This window comes from Leuciscus leuciscus, assembly GCF_965113295.1.
Source record: "Leuciscus leuciscus genome assembly, chromosome: 15".
Taxonomy (NCBI): Eukaryota; Metazoa; Chordata; class Actinopteri; order Cypriniformes; family Leuciscidae; genus Leuciscus; species Leuciscus leuciscus.
In genome coordinates, this window is record NC_138739.1 from 8,836,683 (window position 1) to 8,851,852 (window position 15,170).

Here is a 15,170-nt window from a genome sequence, read left to right on the forward strand (position 1 = left end):
GCACAAATGTTCTTATTTTTTTGAGGAAATTGGGAAAAACAGATTTTTCTAACTGGTGATTCAGCCACATCGGGGAGGGAGACAGAAGTAAGTGGAAGTCTGCCAGTATACCTAAAAAGCATGATTGTGCCTGATGAAATGGCGTCAAACACAATTGGAAATTCATTCCGTAACTGGAATGTTATATGTTGATAAAAACTCTCTATAGGAGAAAAGCCGCCCCTCATTAAATAGCTGGTCCACCAGAATCTGATTAAGTACTCAATTCTCAAAAAAAGAGTGACTTGTTCTTGTATAAAATATCTCTGTTATTCCAAATTAGATACCTGTGAGGTGAGAAGTTATGCTTATAAATTAGAGACCAAGCTAAAAGGACCTGCTTGTGAAAAGTGGAGTTTTACAGGGAGTTTGTCCACATTGTACTTTACAGTTCAAAATAAAGCCCAGACCACCAAAGCGAGAGAATATATAGTGGGGAATACAAATCCAAATCGACTCAGAGTTTTTAAGAAAATGCTTAGCCCAATTAATCTTAAAGGTAGGCCTATTATTTAGGGTATTGAAGTCCAAAAAGTTGAGCCCACCAGATTCATAATTATTGATAACACTTTTTATATATATATAATGGGTACGATTTTTCCAGATGAAGTCAAAAAGCATTCTATCAATGTCTTTACAAATTTTGTTTATTTGAATGTATTTTTATCCGCCGGGATGATAGAATTGACGTCATTACGTGAGGACGTAAAAGAACTGGTGAACCGGTTTTTTTAACCGGTTCATTGAAACGAACTGTCCGAAAGAACCGGTTCGCGGAAAAGAACCGGACTTCCCATCACTAAAACATTGATATTAGAAATATAATCTTTGCATTTTTGTTGGTTTCAAATATTTTTTAATAGTAGGCTACTAGCACCTGCTAGACAAACACATTAATCTGTGCGTTTTTCTTTCTAGACAACACTTTTCTTTTACTTTAAGCTCCAAAAACATATCTAAATTAACGTTAATTCGGCAATTTAAATCATATTAATAATCATCATCGTTATCATCATAATTTCTTATAGTTTATATTTCATTAAGTTTGTAAAGTGAAAGTAAAACTTAAATGTAGGCTACTCACCATCATCCACGAGTAACGGTACGAAAAATAAAAAAAACATCTTCATATTTCTGATCCGAGTAAAAGGTGGGTGAAAAATTATCAAATATAGATATTAAACTCCGTTCGACGTCCAACCGTTTCTAAATGACCTAATTCACATCCTGACAGTGATGATGATTATTAACATAGTTTCCTTTTTATAAATCGTTTTACTGTATTTTTAGCCAAGAGGTTTATCCGAGTGAAAAACAATGGTGACTCTTCTTAATTCCAATGCTGGGCAAATCTGTAAAAGCAGTAAACCCGATTTTCTTATAAGAAATAAGGGGAAGTAAGTTCATTAGAATTCCCCAATGGGAACTTGAATGAATAATAACTTTCCATTAGCCTACCGGAAGCATCACTCCTTAAACTATTATTTTGACATTCTATCTGCATTCGATAAAGTGATAAATAAGGATAAAGAAGAAATAAATAGGAAATAAATTAGGAAAAAAGTGTTAGAATGTGCGAGTGCCACCAACAGGTCAAAATTCAAGGTCAAACTTTTTGTTCATGACAAGTGTACCCAGCACTTCCTGAAAAGTGAAGCCAAAACATTTCTATCGCCCCAGTGGTGTCTGCCTGCAGTACAGCCTTAAACCCCGCCCTCTCTATCTGATCCAATGAAATCAAATTACACTACAAATATATATATAATTTTTTTTTTTTTCCAAAGATTGTTTCTGTCATTTCGATTAGTTCTTATTTTACATAGATACAACACAAATAACTTCACGAGACATTTTTTTTTTATTAAAAAGTTTAAAAAATAAATAAATTTGAATTTCGTTGTTAGTGAGGCTAAAATTGAGTTATCAGACAAACTGTCTGCAGTCTCTCATTCATATTATACAACTGTTTGAAACAGCACCACTTTTAACTTACATTGCCCACTAGAGGGCAGAAAACGTTCAAACATACACAATGTCATTCATAAACACAGACAAAAAGTTCAAACTGACTCTATAAAATGTAACAGACATGCAGTAAACATAACATTGACATCATAACACTTTGTCATGTTACTTTTCACAGGTAAACACCATTCATTATAAACACGTTTCCAGTTGTAAAGGCTCATAAAAGCAGTATATTTTTATTTTGAACAAGGATAATGTAAAAGTTGCTAACAAGTGGTTTCAGAGACATCTCCATTCATTAGTGGTGATTTTGTTCCTTTGGATGCAGTCTCTCCATTTTCAGAGGAATCTGAAAGAAAACAGAGAAAGATTCTTGTCTGAAACATTTAGCTCTTATTTGGTTGATTCTAAAAATCACAGTAATGTGATTTTTCTTTTCTTGTAAACCAAATCTGACCTTTTCACATGCCATAAGATACTGATATGATTAATGAAGTATAAACAACACACACTGAACCGCATTACTGTCTCCTACTCTTGATTATTAAATAATATTTATTTTAATGCATTATAGGAAAATTCAGTCAAACAACCCAGTAAAACGTATAAATGGTTCCTTTCAGAGCGTCTAACTTGTTCACACTGGATGTATATTTATTACACTGTAAGATTTGAGGTACTCACTTAGGACAATAAATGTTTTGGAGATCATATTTTGTCCAATTCCGAGAATTAGTTTATAAATGCCAAAGTCTGTAGGTCTGATGTCACTGATTGTGAGATATCCAGTTTGTTGATCCAGCTGTATTCTGCCTTTGAATCTCTCATCATAATCATCACAACCGCTATTGTTCGGTTTATTCGCTCTGTTGATGACTAAAAAAGGATTTGTGAGATCTGTGCCTAATTCTCCAAACCTCCACTGTAACATATTGAAGTGTTGTATTTCAGTGAGGCCAGTGTTTAGAGTGACGGACTCTCCCACCGTCACTGACATGGTCTTTATTACGTCTGTTTTATCCACAACTTCACCTGGAAAACATACAGGAACACAGAGAGAGATTAAACACTCAGTATAAGCATGATATAACCAGTAGCTGGACACTTGGCACACTTTTTTATTTAAAATTTTTTAGAAATCATGATAATTTCACAAGAATTCTCGTAATTTATCCGGTGAAAGGCGTTTTGAAATTGGACATTGTTTTAGTACTTTAAATCCTTCACAGTTTTTTTGTGATAGCAACTTCAAATTTGAAACACAATTTGATTAGACATATTGCTTTGATTTTATAGCAATGGAGACCAAATTATTTTGTAAAAATATATTTTGTATAAAATAAAAGTTTAGTTCAGTATATTTGCTCGACAGTAAACATAAACTTATATAATGTTTTTTAATCTTTCATTAATTGAATTTGTCAGGCCCATTATCGTCACAGATGATTGACAATTAGCATACAGTTTTTTAGCATACAGGATTTGACGGTATGGTTCTGTTCTGGCCTAGCATGGATAAGAGCAGGGAGAGCAGTGATAACCCCCCTTAAGGTAAACAGAACAGAAACAACATAAATGTATTGCAGATATCATTAATGTCAATATTTGAATGTACAAGATTATTTGAGAAATTAGTCTGGTTCAAGGGGAATCAGAAGGCCAAATCCTGACTGACGAGAGGTGGAGCTGGGGAGGGAGGAGGGTAATTCACTCCTGAGAAACGCGATAGCTGTTGATAATACTGAAAGAGCTTATATATAGTGATAGGTATTCCTATAGAGCTGGTAAGTCCCGCCCATCCGTAAAACCCCAAGTTGACCTCTAGGTTGAAAAATCGTTAATGCAAGTGAATGTGAGAAAATAATTATTTTCTGGTCCCGTTTGAATTGTGCCATGAATGTGAACATTTGTTGCCTGTGAATTTTTTATATAATTTTTCATGTTACGAGTTTGACAGTATATTGTATGATTCTTTGGCTAGCAGTTGTGGAAAAGACATAACGAGAAAGACTACATGTCGCCTATGTGACGTCACCCCATAACATATTTTCCCTCCACTTTAGTCTAGATGGGATGTACCCAAAAAGTGAAAGTGGGGAGCATTTATGGGTACAAGTCGGGAACCGGCCTACATTACATATTTCAAGGGTGCTGAATCCAAAAAAAATGGTACCCAAGCGAAATTTTGAGTTTTTGACCTTCTAATTTGCATATCAAAATGGCCGCCAAATTGCCTGTATTGCTCAGTCGTTGGACCATTTTCCCCTAGTTTTTTTGTAAGTAGGCAATCAAGATGAGGAAAATAAGTTTCTAGATCGATAGTCAAGGGTCAGAGCAAATATATAATGGAGGCTCACTGCCTTTTTTATGTATATATATATATATATATATATGCAAAATACCAACTTTTAAGGTGAAATTAAGCATTATTTGTGTCATTTTTTAAGGCCGACATACATATTCAATCAATATCACTCTTAAATGTTCCCAGTGTATATATGATATGTGTTGTATTCCATATTACATAATAACTAAGAAAAACACCATTGCAAGTTGTCTGAGATTTCATTTTTTTATGCAAATTAAGCATTTGTTCTCTAAATTCTAAGACGGGAAAAACCCAGGTGAATAGGGAAAAAAAACACCATGAAACTTCCCTTGAACAGATCTACAGATCACATCTTGTTTCTGTATATTTTCTTTCATGTTTGTAGTTTAATTGCTTTGCTTTTTTTCTGTTAGATTTTTAGTTCTGTAGTTCACTCCCTCTGTAAATTGTTTTTGGTAAATTGTTTTTATACCTTTCTAGTTTGCTTGTGTGCCATTTGTCTTTGGAATTTCATTTTGATTAGTATTTCTTTCTGCAGTCCTTTTCCAAGTTCTTTGGATACCCCTTGCCTTGGTATACTTGAGGACTACAACTCCACATTTAAACAAGGACATTGGTCATCACTCTGACATGCACACATTGCAGTGCATAACAGCCCTGATTTTCGGCATTTGCACTGGCGTGTTGTGCATTGTTTTTTACAGGTACACAGGATAATTTCCAGGCAACTTTCAGGTATTGGATTCTGTGACATAAGAATGGGCTGTAGTCCTGAACCGCCATGTTTCCATCCCATGTCCAAGGGTGAAGGAAGCTCAGGTGTGGCATAGTGAGCATTTCTCCAAACCATTGCCTGTTAGTGTACTCTCAGCAGATGGAAGTGGAGTGTATCGCTTGTCGCCGGCATTGCTTCTGGTTTACCTGTCCTGGAGAAAAGTATATGCCTTGCTGCATCAACAGAGTCTGTTTTATGCACATCATATATTCTGCAGACAAAATCCTCTGAAGATCTTTGAGTCTCCTCCGTGAGATCACCAATTTCGAGGTTGCTGAGCAATTGATGGTGCATTTTCCAGACTTTCCACGATGTACTTTTGGTGTGACTTGCAATGTATGATGTGGTATCACAACCAGCAAAAACATTTGCATCTCTGTATGAAGTGGCCAAAAATCCTAAAATCAAAGACAACAGAACCGTCGTAAAGACTGACCGAAACGTCCTCAAACGCCTTGTTATGGCCTATGAGGCAGGTCGTCCAGTTGACTTACCAGCTGTCCTAAAATACGAGCTTCTGCCAGTTCCCATATCCCTTGCTGAAATGAATGGGACCCTTCGCACTGGAAACAAGTCTGTATTGGTAAATAAGTTAACAGAAGACATAGTCTGTCCTGAGGCTATTGAACTTCCCGACATGTCATCTTGCCTCATCATAGATGGACAGGCACTGGTGGTTGCCCTAGGAAAGCCAGACAAAGCAGTAACATTTGGAGATTTGGCTGACACATTTGTCAGAGCAGTATTGAAAGCAGGATGTTCCTATAAACGGATAGACGTTGTGTTTGACAGATACAGAGAAGAGACCATCAAGGGTGCTACCAGGACACGACGCACAAAAGCAGCTCAACCAATCAGACGACTTGTTGAGGGTCGTGATATGCATCTTCCGAAAAACTGGACCAACTTCCTGTCCCTCCCTGACAACAAAGCTGATCTTGCCAATCTACTCTCTGAAGAACTAGGTGCTCAGACACCAGATGATAAAGAGATAGTTGTTGCTGGTGGGTTCAGAGACAAAGAAACGGAGGTTAGGTCATCGAAAGCAACAACCAACCTGACTCATCTGAGAGCCACACACGAAGAGGCAGATACCCGATTGGTATTACATGCAGTGCACTGCCAGTCAGACACAGTAGTCGTGTCATCTAGAGACACTGATGTGCATGTGATTCTGGTTTCCCATTTCCCGCACCTAGCATGTAAAAAACTCTGGCTGTTGTCTGGTACCACAAGGAAGCCACAATATATACCCATTGATGCTGTTTTTAACAAACTGCCAAAGGATTCAGCACCAAGCCTTGTAGCATTTCATGCACTAACTGGTTGTGATACCACATCATACATTGCAAGTCACACCAAAAGTACATCGTGGAAAGTCTGGAAAATGCACCATCAATTGCTCAGCAACCTCGGAATTGGTGATCTCACGGAGGAGACTCAAAGATCTTCAGAGGCTTTTGTCTGCAGAATATATGATGTGCATAAAACAGACTCTGTTTGATGCAGCAAGGCATATACTTTTCTCCAGGACAGGTAAACCAGAAGCAATGCCGGCGACAAGCGATGCGCTCCACTTCCATCTGCTGAGAGTACACTACCAGGCAATGGTTTGGAGAAATGCTCACTATGCCACACCTGAGCTTCCTTCACCCTTGGACATGGGATGGAAACATGGCGGTTCAGGACTACAGCCCATTCTTATGTCACAGAATCCAATACCTGAAAGTTGCCTGGAAATTATCCTGTGTACCTGTAAAAAACAATGCACAACACGCCAGTGCAAATGCCGAAAATCAGGGCTATTATGCACTGCAATGTGTGCATGTCAGAGTGATGACCAATGTCCTTGTTTAAATGTGAAGTTGTAATCCTCAAGTATACCAAAGCAAGGGGTAACCAAAGAACTTGGAAAAGGACTGCAGAAAGAAATACTAATCAAAATGAAATTCCAAAGACAAATGGCACACAAGCAAACTAGAAAGGTATAAAAACTATTTACCAAAAACTATTTACAGAGGGAGTGAACTACAGAACTAAAAATCTAACAGAAAAAAGCAAAGCAATTAAACTACAAACATGAAAGAAAATATACAGAAACAAGATGTGATCTGTAGATTTGTTCAAGGGAAGTTTCATGGTGTTTTTTTCCCTATTCACCTGGGTTTTTCCCGTCTTAGAATTTAGAGAACAAATGCTTAATTTGCATAAAAAAATGAAATCTCAGACAACTTGCAATGGTGTTTTTCTTAGTTATTATGTAATATGGAATACATCACATATCATATATACACTGGGAACATTTAAGAGTGATATTGATAGAATATGTATGTCGGCCTTAAAAAATGACACAAATAATGCTTAATTTCACCTTAAAAGTTGGTATTTTGCATAAATATACATAAAGGCAGTGAGCCTCCATTATATCTTTGCTCTGACCCTTGACTATCGATCTAGGAACTTAATTTCCTCATCTTGATTGCCTACTTACAAAAAAACTAGGGGAAAATGGTCCAACGACTGAGCAAGATAGGCAATTTGGCGGCCATTTTGATATGCAAATTAGAAGGTAAAAAACTCAAAATTTCGCTTGGGTACCATTTTTTTGGGACTCAGCACCCTTGAAATATGTAAGGTAGGCCGGTTCCCGACTTGTACCCATAAATGCTCCTCACTTCTTATAGAAGGCCATTTTTCTGAAATCCGTCTAGTCTTGTCAAAGCACGGTGCTAATGCTGCGATAATCTATGGAGACAGATCGAGATGCCTGTGTGTTTTGTACCCAAATGTCACCATTCAAACCAAATGGGCTGTTCTTTCTTCAGATTCCCATCTGATGTAAAAACTAGGTTGTAGTCCACAAAGTGCTCTCACACAAAGTCTAACCGTATCAAACTTCTACCCGCTAAATTGTAGCATTCTTCACACAAAAAATTATAATAAAAATTCACAGACAACATATGTTCACATTCATGGCAAAATTCAAACGGGACCAGAAAATAATTATTTTCTCACATTCACTTGCATTAACGATTTTTCAACCTAGAGGTTCCAGTGGGGTTAGCGGAAGGGGCGGGACTTACCAGCTCTATAGGTATATGTGAATCAGTTGAGAGTCAGCTGAGGCGAGCTTGACTGACGTAACTTGCCAGAACTGACGCTACGCTTGATTTCTTTCACTTCTGCAATGATCTGCTGAGTGGCTTCTTTAAAAAAATCTGTATTTCATAGCATTCGTGAAATGTAAGTTTAGCTCTGCGCTCAGAGAGGGATCAGTTAACAGGTTAATACTGATAACCAGAGCAGATCCTATGAGTTTGATGACATATTGGACATTAATATTAGAGAATCTTACCATTACTCAGCTCAGTGTATTCTTGATTTGGAGTCTGGCCTGTTTAAACACAAACCACAGACTTAAATAACAAGTTTCTTTTTTACACTTTTCCACAATGTAGATACTCTTGCTCTAACTTTGAGTAATACTTACCCACTTGATGTGTTTTTCGATATTTCCAGTAGATACTTAACATCCCAGCTACAGCCAAGACTAGTAGAGTAACTAATATACCAACAAAGATCATCACCACATGACTGAAGGGTAAGCTCTCGTTTGCATTGAAACTCGATGCATCCACTACGAAACAGTAGATCAGAGAGTTAACACATAATACCCTTGACCTACAAGTAGAGAACAGAACACATCAGTTAACACTACTATTGCTGTACCTGCACATGTGTGACAGAGTGTGTTGATGTCCAGATGTGTGGTCTGGTTGCTGATGGGATTGTTCAGCACACAGCTGTAGGGGTTTTTATCCTGATATTCCACCTCCAGAGGTAGAGAGAGACTGATGCTGAGATCATACACACTGATGCTGGACAATACACTGATTCCTTTGTACCAGGAGAGAGTCACATGACTCACATTCAACACTGATGAACACACCAATGAACATGAAGATGATGATGAAGAACAGTGTGAAGAGTTACTGATGATGACAGGAATGGGCAGTGGAGCTGGACAACATGAGAGAATAAACAGGCAAAAGATCAAGCTTAATAAATAAAAAAAATATTTACACCTTGATGAAGTCAAAATAGACTTACATTGAAGGATCTATAAATCATTAAAACTTGAGGTTGGACTGTTAAAGGCACACTATGTAAGAATTGTACCTTAAAGGTACAATATGTAAGAATTTTGCATTAAAGGGGTGGTAAAACGCCTTTTTTCGAAGGCTTGATTGTGTTTGTGGGGTGCACTGTAACATGTGTTCATGCTTCGTTTTAAAAAATTCGCATTATTTTTCACATATTTAACCATTATTCTACACTGCTCTGTCCCTCCTTGTAAAAACGGTCGGATGATTTCCGCGTTCTATGAAGCCCCCCCCTTCAAAATACGCAATGGGCTCAGATTGGTTAGCTGGCCCAGTGTGTTGTGATTCGCTAACCTCCAAGTGCACGTTGTTCGGAAACGTCACGCCCCCTTATCTTTACCGGTAGTTTGTGCTTCAGTAAACAACGGCGTCAATATTGCCATACCAGTTTGAGCCCGAATCAGACCCAGAGAATGTTAGTGGAGAGGATCGAGCAGAAACTGTTCAAGAACGGCTGTTAAAGGACGTTTCAGAAAGGTATGTTTTTTTAAGACTGCAGATCGCTATATGACACTGTTAATTTTGTATATTTAGAACGATTGTAGCTAAATATCGGTCGCCTGAACTATTAATCCAATACGAACACTAAACATTGGCTTTACAACAGTAGCCAAATCAAACACAAAACCATGTTTAGCATGCCTGTAGATAAACAAGCATGTAACGTTAGATAAACAATACATAAAAGCTATAATCAAAGAATAATTTACACTGATCACATAAACGACAACAACCACGAACATTCCAAGTTCGCTGCGCTGGTGATATTAAACAGAAGTTTGTATGTGTTTGTCGGATAAGTATGAATTAACGTTAGCATTTAACAAACTGGTTTGTGGAGCCAAACAGCGTTGTCCTTCGTTTACTTCCTTGCTACAATGTACAATTAACAATACGAACTATCACAGGAAAACACAACGACGAAAAATAAATCATATTTACAGGTTGTGGCCCGTAAACAGTTTCTGTTTTTCAAAGTTGGAACTGCTCCATCTTTCAGGACTAGCCATTGTGCGAATCCTTCATCGGAGGAGGGGTTTATGTAAATATTGGGCTTAGTGATGTCAGCAAGCCTGCAGGAATGTCGTGTAGTCCCTACTGGCCGTTTTTTGTAGTTCTTAGAAATTGATTTCTTTAAAAGCAAATATCTCCCTTTGCTTTAAACTTTGAAAGTTGTAACTTTGCAGATGTTGTTTATGCTCAAACAGCAACATTACACACTAACTAAAGTTAGAAAAGTGAAATCGTGTTTTACCACCCCTTTAAAATATCCCATAATCTCAAGGCCAGTGTTATATATTTTGTTAAGTTGATTACTTACAATATCCCAAATGTTTCCAACTATTTTTAAATCGTGAGAAAATTGCGATTTTAACCAAGGAAACGGGGCGTTAACAGGGGTGAGCTGGGAGTCGCCAGTCAATTGCGTCATATCCGCGTTACCCTCGGTTTCCGCCAAGCGGGAAGGAAGTCGACCGGAAGTTGAAGCCGGCCGCGTGCCACCATCTTGTAGCAGAACTTCACCTGCTGTTAGCATCCCATTGACTCCCATTCATTTTGGCGTCACTTTGACAGCGAATAACTTTACATCTGAGATGTTTAAAGACTCCATTTGTCCATTATTTATTTCTAAAGAAACACGACAATGTATAAAATGCTCCATTACCTTGTAGCTTACGTTATGGCCCCGTAAAAACAGTTTTTGTAAAAGTAGGCTAACGATTGCGTCATAACCGCACGACTCTCTGTCGCACAGTAGAGAGATTACCGTATGGACAGGAGGAGAAGCTCACGGGCAATCGGGGGGACGTGGAGGCAAAATGACAAAATAATTAATCAGAATACCTAGCAAAAGTTACTCCTGCTCGTAGCTCATGGACACCTCCTACTCACACTCTCCGTCTCTGCAAGATTCGGAAGGGAATGATTCAGATTTCTCATGCCACAGCCACTAGAAGACAGACGGGTTGATCACGTCACATCTACGTCGTCAAGCTCAGTTTGAGTCTGCGCGTCAGGAACGGAAGTCCTAAAAAATCGCTGAAAATGGGCTTCACTTGCCTCAATTGAGTTCCAATGAGATGACTCTGTCCATTTCTTATACTGTCTATGGTTTCCGCTCGTACTGCGTGGAGTCCTGGACAAATGCGGAAGTTGTAGCGTCTATCAAGCAACAAACGTTAGCTTGTTTCGTGCAGTCGTTATGGAACACAATTATTCTTTACCGATTGCAGCTGGTTCTGTCGACAAAGCATGCTTAATTTTATATTTTCCAAATGTAGCATTCGGTAATAGCTATGTTTATGTAAGGGAAGTATTATTGCTTTAGATTTGTGTTTAGTTTATTGACATTGTTTATCACGTCTGGTGTTTATGACCATGTAAATAAACATAGCATGTGTTATACATAAAGATTAATCAGTATTTTGGCAAATGATGTGGGTATGTTCGAATGTACTTTTACAACAATTGTTTAGAACACATAAAACTGCGCAGCGTTATCACAACAATGAATTCGACATACAGTAACATCTATGATAACCAATTTAGTATTAAACCTTACTTTTCTTGTGGTTAATTCATTTTAATGAAGTGTGATGAGGTTCAAGAGTCAGGAAGGAAGAAGACAGGGGTCGGCGTGACTGGGACTCGTACTTTATTAAAATACAGCAAAACAAAACAAAACAAAAGCCGCGCACAACGCGCATTCACTGTGGCAACCGCGACGGCACAAAACAGTTCAAAAATGAGAGCTCGGATCCACCGGTTTTCTTTCTCTGCGTCCAATTTTCTCTCCAGTCTCTCTCGTTCCAGCGTGCGACTTATAAGCGGACTCTGCACGCTGATCACTGCAATAAGACACAGGTGTTTGTCATTTGCACTTGACCTACTTGCGGGACGCTCGTCTCTTCTCTCTCCCATTACAGACCGCGCTGAACCACGCCCCCCTCGCCACAAAAAGCATGTCATTATAAAAATATAACTTAACCTCATCCATGAACATGATTTTTCGATTCCCGTCTGACTGATTTACATCCACGTGGAGTTTAAAATGACAGTTCCCATCATTCCACGCTCCTTCACATCGTCATCAAGCTACGCCGTTGTTGTTGTTTGGAATGTAGCGCCCTCTAGCGGCAAAAAATTCTTGCATATTGTACCTTTAATATAACAGCTTCGAAATCATTTAAAATGGTAAAACAACTCGTAGTAGGGCGAATTAACCCGATAGCAAAGCCTGGGGGGGACGGCGCTGCAAGTTTGAGAAGTGGCGCCCTGACAAATCTCGCGAGAATCACGACTTGCTTTACGGCACAACGCCACATATATCAACAACATATGAAGCAGCCTCTATGGAAGACACTAGCACGCATTACAGACGTGAATCATGTCAGGGTCGACGAAGCGGTCGGAAGAGTCAAGAAAAGAAAAGGGTGTTCGAGGCGCACATACAATACAGACTGCCGACAGTTCAACAGGGCGCGCGCAGCTCTTAAAGGGGCCACACCTTATTTCCACTCGTTACAGCTTCCGTCCTAAGCCCCTTTCACACAGAGATTCCGGAAAATACACGGATAAAGTGACCCGGGATTGTTTGATTTTGGTTCTTTCACACTGCCAGTGATTTTCCGGAATCAAAGAGTGCGTTCACACACAACCCGTAAAAATCCCGTAAAGACACGTGACATCGATGTGACTTGTAATGTCTCAGCAGCATCTTAAGTTTGCTTATGAGCTGCGATTTCTTGCATTTTTTTCTCTGATTCGATCATAAACTTGCGCATTATGTACCGTTTCACTAGCTGGCGAACAATCCCGGCTTCAGCGTCATCACTACGACACGGCATTATTACGGCTTTTGTTCACACCGCGAGCATTCCGGAACTGAACACGGCAATGTTACTAGGTCCCCAACCCGGCATCGATGCCGGCATCAATCCCGGATCGTGTTTGCATTCACACAGAAAGCGTTCCGGCAATTTCCCGGCATTTTTCCGGGATCATCGCGCTGTGTGAAAGGGGCTCTACTGAACAGGTACCGGTATAGAGGGGGGAGGGGATCAGGCCGTAAGTGCAGAGACTGACTCTAGGGGTCGCTGTTTGACAAAAATGGAAAAATGCATAGTGTCCCTTTAAGCAAACATTCACAGTACGCTAACATTACACATATCCATCAATGTCATTATCTCAGTCACAAAAAGTAACTGTAATATTGATAATAAGACCAAAATGCAATTGTAAAAGTCCTAAACATCACCCATGTAAAATGGCAATGAAAACTTTCCACTTACACTGTCTCTTTGGGTCGCTCGCCACAAATTATATAGACTCACAGGTCTCATTTTACCCTTCACAATAGAAACCCGATACTGTACATTCAACTTGTGACTTTGGCTAAATTTGTGTCTCAGGTTACTAGGACAATATTGTACGTTCAGTATGGTTCAGTGCTGCAATGCAGCTACAAAACTACTCACCAGAAACAATGATACTGAATTTCTTTGGTGGGAACTCATTTCCACCAATGATCTGTAGCTGATAAAGTCCAGAGTGATCAGTTGTGGTGTTTGTGATGGTCAGAGATCCAGTCTGATGATCCAGCTTCAGTCTGCCTCTGAATCTTCCATCAAGAACTTCATCATATAATGAGACCTTATTGACAGCGTTGATGATTTGAGCTATTCGAGTGCTGTCGGTTCCAAATGTCCACAGTATACGTTCATATTTCTGTATATTAGTTAGATCAGTGTGTAGCGTGACAGACTCTCCCTCCAACACTGACTTATCATCACCACACACACCTGGAGAGCAAACATTATAACCAGTTTCTAAGATTTTCATAACGTTGAACAAATCCAAATGAGGTAGGCTAATGTAGCTTAATTTATTGAGAGTTGATCGCGATTTCATTCGCCTATCCCATACACAAAAGAAATATATTTGAAATATATTTTCAGTATATACTTTGGAGTATATGCAAATATTTGAAATTGGCCCAATAAATATATTTCACACTTAACATCATATATTTTTGTTATATTTCAGAATATATTTCAATGTATTTGGAATATATGCCACATATATTTTGACACTTTTGGGGACCCATACAGAAAAAAATACATTGAAATATATTCTGAAATATAACAAAAATATATGATGTTAAGTGTGAAATATATTTATTGGGCCAATTTCAAATATTTGCATATATTCCAAAATATATATTTCAAATATATTTCTTTTGTGTATGGGTACACTTAATAGTGACGTAGAGAAGTGAAAGTGAAAGTCTCGAAGCTATAAGACTTACCTTTCAGTATAAAGCATAAAAATAAACCAGCGATCTTCATTTTGTTGTTTATGTGAGTCAAACGCGATTTAATAAAGACTTCTTGCGTTCTTGAATTTGTTTACGGTTAGCATAACGTTAGCATCCAGCGCTGCGTTTAGCAACAGGTCTAGGATCTGACTGCGACACAGTTTCTTCTTCTTCTTCTTCTTGTTTAATGGCGATTAACTCCTAAGGAGCATTATCGCCGCGACACAGTTTTCTTACTGTTATTATTTTTATATCTAACCGACTTAACAACAATAAAGAGACTTTATACTAAGTAAGAATCATTAGTGGATTATATTCTCTTTGGGAATCATGTTGACTCCCTGAATCCAGTAGTTCCGCCTTTCGAGACATTAGTCAAATGATCGGAAGTTGAATTTCCTCCCGTGGGATTTACCAGCTTTCAATCTCATCCACCTAATGGAAAACGTTTTGACATGATGCATTGAAATATACTGTATGGGAAAACCAATGTTTTTATGATTAAAAAAAACCAATTAAAATTATGACTATATTTTTGGTAAGTTTATTATGTAATACATTTCTCATAAAGTAATAATT

The 15,170-nt window shown here is 38.4% G+C and overlaps 2 protein-coding genes and 1 long non-coding RNA gene across 3 annotated transcripts in view; 1 reads left to right on the forward strand and 2 right to left on the reverse strand.

Annotated features, from left to right (window-relative positions):
• The window catches only part of LOC309475959 (uncharacterized protein), a 117,277-nt gene that overhangs the window by 10,735 nt on the left and 91,372 nt on the right, over positions 1-15,170 (reverse strand). The gene's annotated exons all lie outside the window — the stretch shown is intronic.
• Positions 1,879-14,973, reverse strand: LOC309476051 (uncharacterized protein). Its single transcript, XM_082139187.1, has 7 exons — positions 14,583-14,973; positions 13,753-14,076; positions 8,841-9,131; positions 8,602-8,748; positions 8,467-8,505; positions 2,692-3,039; positions 1,879-2,356 (listed from the first exon to the last, which is right to left on the reverse strand). Exons 1-7 carry the CDS (start codon positions 14,620-14,622, stop codon positions 2,274-2,276), a joined length of 1,272 nt encoding a protein of 423 aa, XP_081995313.1. The 5' UTR covers positions 14,623-14,973; the 3' UTR covers positions 1,879-2,273.
• On the forward strand, positions 9,138-10,494 carry LOC309476470. Its single transcript, XR_014198182.1, has 2 exons — positions 9,138-9,939; positions 9,975-10,494. It is a non-coding gene; the product is annotated as an uncharacterized lncRNA (long non-coding RNA).

What these genes read in the sequence shown, in the direction of transcription:
- LOC309476051 (XM_082139187.1), bottom strand. Translation starts at nt 14,622, where the DNA reads ATGAAGATCGCTGGTTTATTTTTATGCTTTATACTGAAAG. An exon ending in ATTCAGTATCATTGTTTCTG is followed by an intron (nt 9,132 to 13,752) that starts GTGAGTAGTTTT and finishes CATGTTGTCCAG; the next exon opens with CTCCACTGCCCATTCCTGTC. An exon ending in ATACACTGAGCTGAGTAATG is followed by an intron (nt 3,040 to 8,466) that starts GTAAGATTCTCT and finishes TATGTTTTCCAG; the next exon opens with GTGAAGTTGTGGATAAAACA.